We start from the raw sequence: 12,417 nt of genomic DNA on the forward strand, positions 1-12,417 counted from the left end.
ACGCTACTACGTCTTTGTTTACATCTGGTGAAGAAGGAAGTTGCGGTCAGTGTCTTCAGAGGTTTTCTTGTTGTTTCCTTCAGTGGCTGTCCGTAAATCTAGACTAAAAGTACATGAGGATGATAGACAGCGCTAAGCCCCTCCTCCTGGCTCTGATTGGTTGTTTTAGGGTCGTTTCTTCAGACGGCAACATTAGCTCAGACAGGAGGCAGGTGAGATCAGATTTCCCACAGATCATCTGTCTCATATCAAACTGTCATGACATGGAGACATTTTAATAAAAGTTGCGTACTGCAGTTTTTGCCCCTGCCTCGTCCCCCTGAGGAGAAAACATCCTGATGCCCCCAGCAGATGCCGGGTTAACTCTGCGGCGTAATCTCCCCTTTTGGACAGACGGACAGATGGCGCGGGGCATCTTGAGGCAGATGCCGCCCCCTCGCTGGCGGCGCGTTGGAATTCCTCCTGGACCTCTAATCGTATGCGACCTCCCAATACAAATGCTAATGCTAACACCGCTGGTACCGAAACACAGAATTACCGGAACGTCGGATCTGCTTTTGATTAGGTTGAGGGTTTTCAGTCCAGTGTGTGTGTGTGTGTGTGTGTGTGTGTGTGTGTGTGTGTGTGTGTGTGTTGGGCAGGGTTTGGTTCTTGGAAAGCCGTTTTGAGGCAACGCAGCAGTTGTCTCTTTAAAATTATGGACACCCTGCCAACCAAAACAAACGGGGCGCGCGGAGGCCTTGTGGCGGCCGCCGGGCGCAGCTGCTGCGGCCGCTCGGAGCCCCCGAGCCGTCAGCGCCTCGTCTTGTGCAGACGGACAGATGATGAAAGGATGGATGGAAATGGCTGCTGCCGTCAGACTAATTGGCTGCTCAATGGGATTGTCTTCTGTCTTGGGAAACGGAAATCTCAGGAGGCAAAAATGACAATCATGAGACCATTTAAATAAAAATAAAAAGCAAAATACATGACAGGATTCAGTGCTGATAATGAGAACAAAAGCATCCGCACTGCAAAAACACAACATCTTTATTATTTTTAGTATATATAGACTGAAGACTTTTATCAGTCAGTTTTTGGTAAAAAGAGACAAATGAGAAATCTTTATTTTCAATTATCATGTGATTGATTTATTGATTTATTGTTTATTGCGACAGGCCTGTTCATAACATCAATGTTACTCTTAAAAGTAACTTTTTAGCAAGATATGGGAGCTTGTTTAGAGTCAATAATTGAATATTGATAAACTGGCAGATTATTTCATTTATAACAAAACATTATTATCATGTTATAAATGAAATAATCTGCCAATGAAACAAGAATTATTGACTTAAAACAACCTCTTATATCTTGATAAAAAAGTTACTTTGTAAGTTAGTTTTGTCTTATTTCAAATGTACCAAGACATTTGCAGTAGAAACTAGACCAAAAATTCTTGGTAGGATTTTGTGTTTTTGCAGTGAATCCCAATAATTAAAAAATGTAGAAACACTCCATTGTCTGTCTCTGCAGTAAATCCAGCCATGTGTTTTGCTTCGAAAAACCAGATCCCAAACACACATCTACTGGCTTCCTTCCCCTTCCAGGACAGATCAGCGTCACTCAGAGTCCTGTGTAGTTGACCATCCGTGTCCGCAGTCGTCTTCCCCTTCATGCCCATCTGCCATCTGCTGCAGGGCTGCGTGTGAGAGGAGCAGCGTGGCAGCCTGCGGCAGCGTGGCAGCCTGCGGCAGCGTGGCGCTGCGAGGCCGGGCGGGGCCCCGCTCCAGTCTGAGAGCCAGCAATGTGGCGCTCAGTGTGGCGGGGAGCTGCCCTCACTTACACATGGCTGTGTGTGCCAGGCCGCTGGTGGAACTCACAGCCCACAAGGACACACACACACACACACGTTTGTCACAGGAAATTAAACACCAAATCTACTGCATCTAGAGTGAAAACACACACACTGCATGAGAGTGGAATAACAGTGGCAACTGTTATGGATCGGGACGACAAAAACACAACATGTTACCAAGTAGTTTTTTGTCTAGTTCCTAGTGGAAATATCTGAGTGCATTTTAAATAAGACAAAACTAAATGAAAAGTAACTTTTCATCAAGAAACAGGAGCTTATTTTAAGTCATAACATGGGAAAATGTCTTGTTATAAGTGAAATAATCTGCCAGTGGAGCTGGAACTGGGTTGCTAGGAGACGGGCTGGGCTCGGCTGGCGTTGCTAGGTAACGGCGTCAGAGGAACCAGAACTTTTTCATCAATATTTAGGAATTATTTACTTAAAAGAAGCTTCTATATGTTGCTGAAAAATTAGTTTTGTTTTATTTCAAGTGTACTAAACTATTTCCTCTAGAAACTAGAACAAAAATATGAGGTAACATGTATTTTTGCAGTGTGCATTTTAGCTTTCTACGAACAAAATCTTAAGTATTTTTGATCGAACATTTAGGGCAAATATATCTTAGCATTCCTGAAGTGAGACAAAACTTACAAACACTTTTCAGCAAGATACAGGAGCTTGTTTTCAAACAGTAATTTGAAAATATTTATGAAAAAAAGTTTCACTGGCAGATTAAAACATTTTCCCATGTTGCAAATGACATAATCAGCCAGTGGAACTACAACTTTTTTAATCAACATTTACAAATTATTAATATAAAACAAGCTTCCATTTCTTGCTAAAAAGTTACTTCCAAGTTAGTTTTTGTTTTAAAGATATTTTCACCAGAAACTAAAATAAAAATACTTGGTGAGATTTTGTGTTTTTGCAGTGCAGTGACTCTCCAGAAATCAGCAACATTTTCCTTTATTCCTGTACGTTTCTGCTCAAACCTGCAGGTCTTCTACACTCCTGACAACAGTTTGTGTTAATTACTACAACTTTTGTTCAAAGAGTCATTGGAAATCTATAAAAACTAAAAGGTTATAGACGTGTGTGAGTGGTGTGTGTGTTGCAGTGTGTATTCATCACTCACTGATGCAGGGGGCTACAGGTGAGCGGCTCTGCTGGTAGCCCTTGGCGCAGCGGTTGCAGGTGATGCCGGTGACGCCGTCCTTGCAGGGACACTGGCCGGTGGTTTGGTTGCATGTTTTGCCTGCGGCGCCCACAGGGTGGCAGTCACACGCTGGGGGCAGGTGTGAAGGGGGAGGGAGAGTGTTAATATAGAGACACAAACAAAACATTCAAACTAGCTGGTTGAATTTGCTGCCAAAATCCTGTTTCACACATAGAGAGGAGTTATAATTTACATTCTGCAGGTTTTTGAACATCCATTTGGGTTCCTGCTGCTCCTAAACGAACCATAAGCACTTAAATAAATCACCCAGACATTTTTTACCATTAAGTTCATGTTTTTTGGTGTTTGGAAAATAAGTCGTTTTAAAAATGTCCCTAATGTAACATCACAAATCAACAGGCGATGCCCCGTTACCTAGCAACCCCAGCAGAATTCCACCTGTTACCTAGCAACACAACGGAGCTCCATCATGTTTTTTTGTCAGCTGGTTTTCCCGCTGTATGCGCTGTACAATGGCTGCTGGAAAAGACAAAAGTGTTTTGTTGTTGACCTACCACCAGAAACCATTTGCTGGATTCTGGCTGGTTGTGCAGGAGGCTCCACTAATGCTTTTTAAGCATGTACGGTTGTATAATTGTTTGCAGCCATTTTCACGTGTGAGTGTAAACGTTGATTTGGTGGGCGTGGTCAGCAGCAGCTTATCTGGATTTAAAGTGACAAACGCCCTAAAACAGTTCATTCACTGCAAAAAACACTAATTTTACCAAATATTTTATATTTTGATTTGGAAATATCTCAGTACAACTGAAATAAGACAAAACCAAAAATGCAACTTTTCAGCAACATACAGGATCCTGTTTCAAGTCAATAATTCCTCAGTGAAAAGCTGATCGTTCCACTCAGAGAGCAGGAAAACTGTCTTGTTAGACATTTAACAAAACACATTCACTTGTTAAATGTGAAATAATCCACAGATGGAAGTAGTTTATCCTATTTTAAGGATTTATTTACATAAAACAAGCTCCTGTGTTTTGCTGAAAAGCTACTTGTACGTTAGTTTTGTCTTAAGATATTTTCTGTAGAAAGCAGAGAAAAAGACTTGGTAAAACTTGTGTTTTTTGCAGTGTTTTTTGCAGCCAGACTAAACTCTCATTGTTTTGTGGAAAAATGTCACGAACATGTTTTGTTTTGCCCACAGTCCTTTCCTCACCTGTTCAGGGGAACATAATAGATCACCTCTAATGTCTTCACAGAACTAAAACTGGATCGGTTTCAATATATTTTGTATTTTTTATGTTGCAGGACAGTTATGAATTTTTACTTTTCACTTCCTGAAAATGGTAAGAAACTCCCCATGTTTGTCTTTTGAGTGGAGCTGGAGGCTGAGCGTTGCGTTCAGTGGAATATTGGTGGGAAACCCAAATGATGCGTCTTCATCTCCCGTTTCTGCTTATTTCCTTCCTCCTGAACTCCGTCTGGTGACTCGCTGCCTTGTTTCATCACTTCCCGAAAACTCGGTCCATGCCCGGCAGATGCCAACAGCAACACGCCGCGCTCCGCTCACCTCGCCTTGGCAACACTTTCCTTCGCTTTTCTGGTTCTGGGTGATTTATTTAAGCTACTTTATCCAAAATGAGGCGTTTTTGGCACCGATGAGTTGTTAGATACATGATCCAGGGTGTTGGTCAGAAGCACTTTGACAGATATTTACAAGAGAGCGCAGAGGATGACAGGAAGAGGGAGAGAGCCACTCATCAGACTGAGGGGAACATGGGAAACATTCAGCCTCTCATGGCTCCGCAGAATAAACAGAATCCAACTGAACTGTCACCAAATAGGGCGTTCGGTTTTAACAAACAAAACCTGAAAAGTGTGGTGTGCATTTTTAATCTGCTTCCTTTGGAATTACTTATTGATATTAATTAGACTTTGGGTTCGTCTCCACCACATTTTCACGTCTACACTGCAATAACACAAAACTTACCAAGTATTTTTGTCTAGTTTCTGGTGTACATATCTTGAAATAAGAGAAAATTAACTCCAGGAAGTTATAAGAGCTTCCTTTGAGTCAATAATTCTTCAACATTGATGAAAATGTTCCAGTTCCTAACAAGACGTGAAACTAGAGTTTTTTTTCCATCAATATTAAGAAACCATTCACTTAAAACAATTATGTCTTATTGAAAAGTGACATAAGTTAATTTAGTCTTATTTCCAGCGTACTAATATATTTGCAATAAAACCTAGACCAAAAATACTGAGTAAAATTTGTGTTTTTGTAGTGAAATCACTGGCAGCTGCTTTATGTCCAACTGCATAACAAAAACACAAAATCTTACCAAGGATTTTTGGTTATTTGCATCGGAAAAACAGTGTAAATATTATATTTCTGTATGTTTGTTCTAAACAGCAGATAAAGAAACTTTTTATCTGACTTCTTTGGCATCATTTACTCTTTGTTCTTTTTACTCTGAACCGTCTTTCCTCTCATTCTCGGGGACTTTTTTGAAACATACACTCATATAAAATTTGTAAGTGTCAAAATTTATATTAAAACAGAAAAAGAGCGTGACTCTAACATTACATTTTGGGGGGAAACCCTGTAATCAAACAGTGAGTGATATGAGTTTGCAGGAAAAGGCGTCTGCTGACATGTCGCAGCTTCTTCTCTCCTTCAACACAACCAGCGCCTTCGCCTGCCGCTCGCTCCTCTGTTAGCCGCTACAACAAAAGCAGAGGACTATACCATCTGTTGACGGGGGCCGGCGGGGGTTTAAATGGCCCACTCTGACCCGGCAATGATTGTGTGCATCTGGCGACAGGGTAGGGAAAGATTAACTGCAGCCCAGATCTTCAGAAACACTTCTGCCTTTTCCTGCAGGGCTAATCGGTCCACAGGTGTCAGAGTGATTGTTTTCTATTTGAAGCTATAAATCAGGACGTATTCAACCCCCCAACGCTCCGCTTCAGTCCTGCAGGCCGCGCCAGGAAACCATAACCTTTGACAAACGTGTTGCTGCACTGCAAAAACACAAATCTTACCAAGCAGTTTGGGTCTGATTTTAGTGCAAGTATCTCAGAACACTTTAAATAACAGTAAACTAACTTACAAGTAACTTTTCAGCAAAGATATAGCAGCTTGTTTAGAGTTAATCATTCATTAATATTGAAACGTAGTAATCACACTGCCTGATTTCCTCATTCATAAGGCATTTTCCCAGTGTTTCCAGTGTTCCCAGTGAATACGCTGCAAGTAGAACTGGTCAAAAATTATCGACTTAACAAGCTCCTACTTTGTCTTGCTGAAAAGTTCCATTTTTAGTTAGTTTTGTCTTTTTCAAGTGTACTAAGATATTTGTACTATAAACCAAACAAAAATATTTGTAAAGTTTTTGCAGTGTGGTTAGACATCAAGCAGCTGCCAGTGATTCCACTGCAAAAACACAAAATCTTACCAATTTTTTAAAAACAAAACTAATATAAAATGTAACTTGTAGGCAAATATCTTTTGCTAGTTTTTAGTGCAAATTTCTTAATTTTGTCTTATTTCAAGTGTACTAACAAAGTTTTCACCAACACATACGATTGTTTTGAGTGAATAATTGCTTAAAATCGACGAAAAGGTTGTAGTTCCACTTTGCTGATTGAATTTATGAGATTTTTTCCTTTTGTAAGTGAAATAATCTGCCAGTAGAACCAGAACTGGTTGCTAGGCGACGGGCTGGGCTTGGCTGGGGTTGCTAGGTAACGGCGTCAGTTGAACTAGAACTTTCTCAATATTAAGTAATTATTCACTTACAACAAGCTGCTATTTCTTACTGAAAAAAATTACATTTTTAGTTAATTTAGTCTTATTTCAATTGTACTAAGATATTTACTGATATATCAGTCAGTTGCCAGTGAGTTCACTGGAAAACTGCAAAATCTTTTTGGTTAGTTTCTAGTGCAAATATCTTAATACTTTGTCTTTAAATAAGACAAAGTTAACTTGCAAGGAACTTTCTGCAAGCTATATTTTGTTTTAAGTCAATAATTTCTTAAAATGGACAAACAGCAAAAGTTCCACCAGCAGATGATTGAATTTAAACGTCTACACAGGACTCTGAGTGACACTGATCTGTCCTGCAAGGGAAGGAAACCAGTAGATGTGTGTTTGTGATCTGGTTTTTTGAAGCAAATCTATAGACATCTTATTAGTGAAATAATTTGCCAATAGAACTTCAACTTTTTAAAATCAATTTTAAGGAATTGTTGACTTAAAACAAGCCTGGATATCTTGCTAAAAATTTAGTTGTCAGTTAGTTTTGTCTTATTTCAAGTGAAGTGAGATATTTGCTCTAAACTAGACCAGAAATACTGGGTAATATGTTGTGTTTTTACAGTGCTGCGCAGCCACAACACCCAGAAACCAGTTTAAATGCATATCAATCCCAACATATCCGCCTGAAAACCTGCGGTGGAGGTTTCAGGCATTTAAAGTCGATGATTTGTCAGTGGCAGCTGCTGCAGGGTCATTAAAACGCAGTCAAGTCGTTCTGATCACAAACAATTCGGCTGCATGTTTACTCATCTATGAAACGATGTTTCCAAAGCCGGGGACAAGCCCGGGTTACTCGATCCGGAAGATGCTGGTCTCTCCTGCCTGCTGAGACTCGCAGCAAAGCACTGACAGGCCATTGTTTCCACGGCGATCAGCGCCGGAGCATCAACCGTAAACACGATGAGTGTTATGCACACACACTCCTGCCTTTTGAAGAAGACGTCACAGTTTACCGTCAACGTCTGCGTTGTTCTGCAAACGGCCTGATGCGTTTGGGTCTGGGTGGGACGGCGGCTGGTTCCTTTTCTCTGGTTTTTATGAGTCTGAACCAGTTACAGAGCTGAAAAACAAACTCAGATGGCTTTTCAAGCAGACGTGACAGGAGGCACCGACTCAACCGCCGTTTGTTTTGTTTCAGCAGATTAATGCTGATATCAGCTTTTTACATCAGTTAATATTGATAATAACAGATTAAATATAAATATCTGAAATATTGCCAGTCTGGTGGCATGGACGGTTTTCTCTCCATGTCGCTGTTTTATATTTTTAAGATGCTAAATGGGAAAACTTTAAACTACTGATGGCTGCACTGCAAAAACACAAAATCACATTTTTTTTGTTTCTAGTTCAAATATCTTATTTCACTTGAAGATGATTCAGAACTAATGTGATGCTGACTGTGACCTAAATAGGTAAAATTGATCTTATTTTATTTTATCCTTTCATCTAAATTTGAATTCTGCTTTTTTCTTTTTTTAATGAAAATATACAGTTACAGAAAAATACATCCGTCTTCCTAGACGTGTCTCATTGATGATCTTAAATTGCTCTAATATTCCAAAAATGTGACTGAAGTTTCGGCCATTTTTTCCTCATTATTTATTCATCCATATTTTCTGGTAACAATTTGAGTCATTAAGTCGTTTCTCATTCGCTAATATCAATTTATTAGCATATTGACTCAAAACCACTTTTTTCTCGCTGTCTGTGTCGGCTACGCTACACGCAGACTCGTTGCCATAGCAACATAAACGCCACTTTATGTTTCAGGATTCAACAGACAAAAACACTCAAACATTTCAGAGAACAGAACATTCAGTCCGTTACAGTTTTATGTTTTCAGGCTTGATGTTTACTTTGTGATTATTAATAAGTGTCCGTTGTGGCAGATTAGCTGCGCTGCTATCAGCTAAGCTAACACAGCTTAGCGATGATCTGTCAGAGTTGCTGTTTGGGTCGTGTTATTTTTCTTTTTCTTTACTGAACCAAACCACAGAACTCCACATCACATCTACATGTTACGGTTCTCATAGTCAAGCTAGCATAACTTGCTACTTTTTTTCTTAATTAAAACTTTTTACTGACCTTGTTATGTAGTTGTTGTAATGTACACTAATTTTTATACATCAGGTGTACATTTAAGATTTAGCACATCATATTGATGACTTAACAGCTAAAACTAATGCTAGCTATTGTTAGCTAGCAGCTTTTTGCCCTCCAGCAGGGAGATGGAGGCCGGATTTGAAGCGCTTGACGTCACGCTGTAATGGCTCCATAACTAGCTGATAAGTTGTCAGTTTTATCTTTCTTCTTATTTGCATGTATGCAGAAACTACTTGGTAAATTTGTATTTTTTGCAGTGTGGGTGATCTTTTCGGTTGTTTCTAGAAGCAGTTGAGGCCCGAATGGAAGTACAAAAACATGCAAAATATGAATTTTGCATAATTGGTGCCCTTTGAGATCTTAGCAGAGCGAACTCCCGTCTCAGCTCTCTATTCTAATCAGAAACAGAAACAGACCAGTCCGTCTCTTTTCTTTCCCACAGAAGACACCTGCGTTTTATTGTCCTCTTCCAGTTCTGACACTTCAGCCATACCTCCGACTTTAATCATGACATAAAGCACAGACAGGAGTGAGAGTCGGAGAATAAAACCAGGGATTCAGTGGGAAAAGACAAAGGTGTTAAAGGTTTGTGGTGAGTCAGGGCATGAAAAAGCCAGAAGTGTTGGAGCCGCCGGTGTTATGAAACATCTGTTGAGCTGCAGATGAAAAGGAGGGCTGACGCAAATGAGCGCTCCTTGAAGGCCGTGGTTCTGATCAGCCCCTGAGTCAGACGGACAGTCGGACCCTTTAGAGATACTCCAACTTACATTTCTGTCAGATCTGGAGCCATTAAGAAAAACGGCTCCAGATTAACCGGTCACCAGCTTTATGCTGGTGAAAACAGACATCTGCAGGCTGAAGCTGCGTTTCCACTTTGTTGCTAATGACGAGAAACACATTAAATAAAAAAACCATTAAAATCACACGATGGCAGCATCTTCCTAACTACTTCCTGTTGACGTCTTCCTGTTTTCCGCCAGCAGTAACATCCAGTGGGAAAAACTAAATCTGCCAAGTATTTTCTACATTTTCTATTGCAAATTTATTAGTACACTTGAAAAAAGACCAAGTTAACTTAAAAGCAGCTTGTTTAGAATCAACAGTTCCTTAATATTCTAGTTGATTATTTCATTTGCAACAAGACATTTTTCCCATGTTATAAGTGAAATATTTTGCCAGTGGAACCAGAACCTTTCCATCAATATTCAAGAATTATTTACCTAAAACAAGCTCCTACATCTTGCTGAAAAGTTACGTATAAGTTGGTTTTGTTTTATTTCAAGTGAACTGAAATATTTGTACTGGAAACTAGATCAAAAATACTTGGTCAGATTTTGTGTTTTTGCAGTGCAGTGGAACTAGGACTTGTTTTTAGCTCCGATATGTTCCTTATAAGCCACTTTCTCCTTATTTCAAATGTACTAAGATATTTACATCCAAAGTTAGACTTTGTGTTTTTTGCAGTGTAGACCCCATCATCTCTAATGATGTCTTCTTCTGCAGGCGTTTTTTCACCTTGATAAGGACCAGCAGGGTGAAAAACTCTTCTTCTTCTTCTTCTTCTTCTTCTTCTTCTTTGCTGTTTATTCAAACATTTTGCAGAGTATCAAGTTCAGGAAGCTGGTGTTATTTTTGCAAAGCCTCCAGCCTAATATCTGGCTGAAAAACATATTCACTGCAAATGTGAACTAGTAAAATGCATTTTTTCCATGAGATGCTGCGGTGAAAAGATACTATTATGTGGTGTGTGGGGTTATGGGGGAGCATTTGATGGGGAAGCCAGCGAAGCTTTAGGCATAGTATCAATTTAATTCTAAGTGCAACAGTATGCCAAATCAGACATGCTGTTATTTTTTATTGAAAGTTGCCATGGCTGCATATGTTTTCCATTACTCTGTAGCGTCTTGCTCCTCTTAAAGTTCTTCAGAGCTGACATGATTATTACGAGTATTAACAGAGTTAGGACGTCTCGTTTGGCTGTTTCTGTTTTACAGCTTCACTTACAGTGAAACATCAAAGTTAGCTTAAAGGGAACATGAACGACAACATGGCTACTTTAAAAATGACTGACTGACACTGGATAAAGACGGAAAACGTTCTCTTCACGTCGCTCATCAGCAGCAAACGTACACGTCTGTTTCCTCAGTCTGCGTTCTTTTGGCTGCTGCAGCTCCACCATCATTTCCGTCGTGCTGCAGATGAGTAACAACCATCAAATGCAGATGAGAGGTTTGCACATTGTTTCCAGCAGTAACTTCAGCCGGGTCCGATGTTCTGTTCTGTTCTGATGGTTCTGGAGCTGGAAGACGTTCTGAATGAAGTCGGCTGCTTGCACCTCACAGGGTGCATTAATATCATTGGTCCGCATTTCATTTATTTTTTTAAATGGTGGCTGCATTATGTACTTTTAATATAAGTGAAGATAATTAAACAACTAAAAAGCTCCACACTGTAAAAGTCTTACCAAGTGTTTTGGTCTAGTTTCAAGTACAAATATCTTATATTTCAAATAATATAAAATTAACTTAGAGGCAAAATGTAGGACCTTTTAAGTCACTTTTTTAAACTATTGACTTAATTAAAAATTATTGACTTAATAAACAATTAAAGTCAATAATTTAAGAAATTACATGTGTAACTCAAACATGGGAAAAATATCCTGTTATAAGTGAAATAATCTGCCAGTGTATCTAATTGTTTTTTAATCAATATTAAGAAATTACTGACTTGAAACAAGCTTCTGTATTTTGCTGAACAGTTACATGTAAGTTAAGTTTTTTTCTTTTTTCAAGTGTACTAAGACTGGACCCAAAATACTTGGTAGGATTTTGTGTTTTTGCAGTGTAAGCCGTCATCAATGGGTCATGAAAGCAGTTTCTTACCTTTGCAGGCGCGCCGGTGGCTGATGGGCCGAGCCATGTCCCGGTAGAACCCCTCCTTGCAGTAGTGGCAGTGGCGTCCGGCCGTGTTGTGGCGGCAGTTCATGCAGACGCCGCCGCTCTTCCTTCCCGACAGCTTGTACAGCTCCATGTTGAAGCGGCAGCGGCGAGCATGGAGGTTGCAGTTACACGCTGCGAAGACAGGAGGGACGTTTTTCAGAGAGGTGGGGACCCAAAAATTACACTCAGGCAACAGGAGAAATACCTCAACATGTTTTTACTCAATTAAAAGTAAAAGTAGACGTCCAAGAAATCACTCAAGTAAGAGTAAAAAATATTTGGTAAGAAGTACTGAGTAATTGATCAAATTGTCATTTAATATTTAGAAATTACATCATCAGATTGACCAAAATATAAAGTTAAGTGGAAATTTTGGTATTTTAAGGGCCCAAATGACAATAATTCATATAAGTAATAAAAAAAATAGCAAAATCAGACAAATCTAAATTTTTCCAAATCAGTTTTTTTCTACATAAAACTTATGAAACTTTAACAGAAACTGCAGGTCTGTGTCTGGTTTTGGTTAAAACATGTTTGTTTTTCA

The 12,417-nt window shown here is 39.5% G+C and overlaps 1 protein-coding gene and 1 long non-coding RNA gene across 2 annotated transcripts in view; one reads left to right on the plus strand and one right to left on the minus strand.

The window, feature by feature from the left end:
• ntn2 (netrin 2) overlaps positions 1–12,417 on the minus strand; it is a 68,613-nt gene that overhangs the window by 8,054 nt on the left and 48,142 nt on the right. Inside the window, exons 3-4 of the mRNA XM_015045851.1 lie at positions 11,817–12,005; positions 2,970–3,119 (exon numbers count right to left, since the gene is read on the minus strand). Coding sequence (XP_014901337.1) covers positions 2,970–3,119; positions 11,817–12,005 — 339 coding nt within the window. The remainder of the gene's footprint in view (positions 1–2,969; positions 3,120–11,816; positions 12,006–12,417) is intronic.
• LOC106955589 (uncharacterized) overlaps positions 11,965–12,417 on the plus strand; it is a 31,561-nt gene continuing 31,108 nt past the window's right edge. The window contains exon 1 of the long non-coding RNA XR_001426614.1: positions 11,965–12,037. This is a non-coding gene — a long non-coding RNA (uncharacterized LOC106955589). The remainder of the gene's footprint in view (positions 12,038–12,417) is intronic.

Source organism: Poecilia latipinna, unplaced genomic scaffold (assembly GCF_001443285.1).
Source record: "Poecilia latipinna isolate Pla-1442-1.1 unplaced genomic scaffold, P_latipinna-1.0 Scaffold751, whole genome shotgun sequence".
NCBI classification, from domain to species: domain Eukaryota; kingdom Metazoa; phylum Chordata; class Actinopteri; order Cyprinodontiformes; family Poeciliidae; genus Poecilia; species Poecilia latipinna.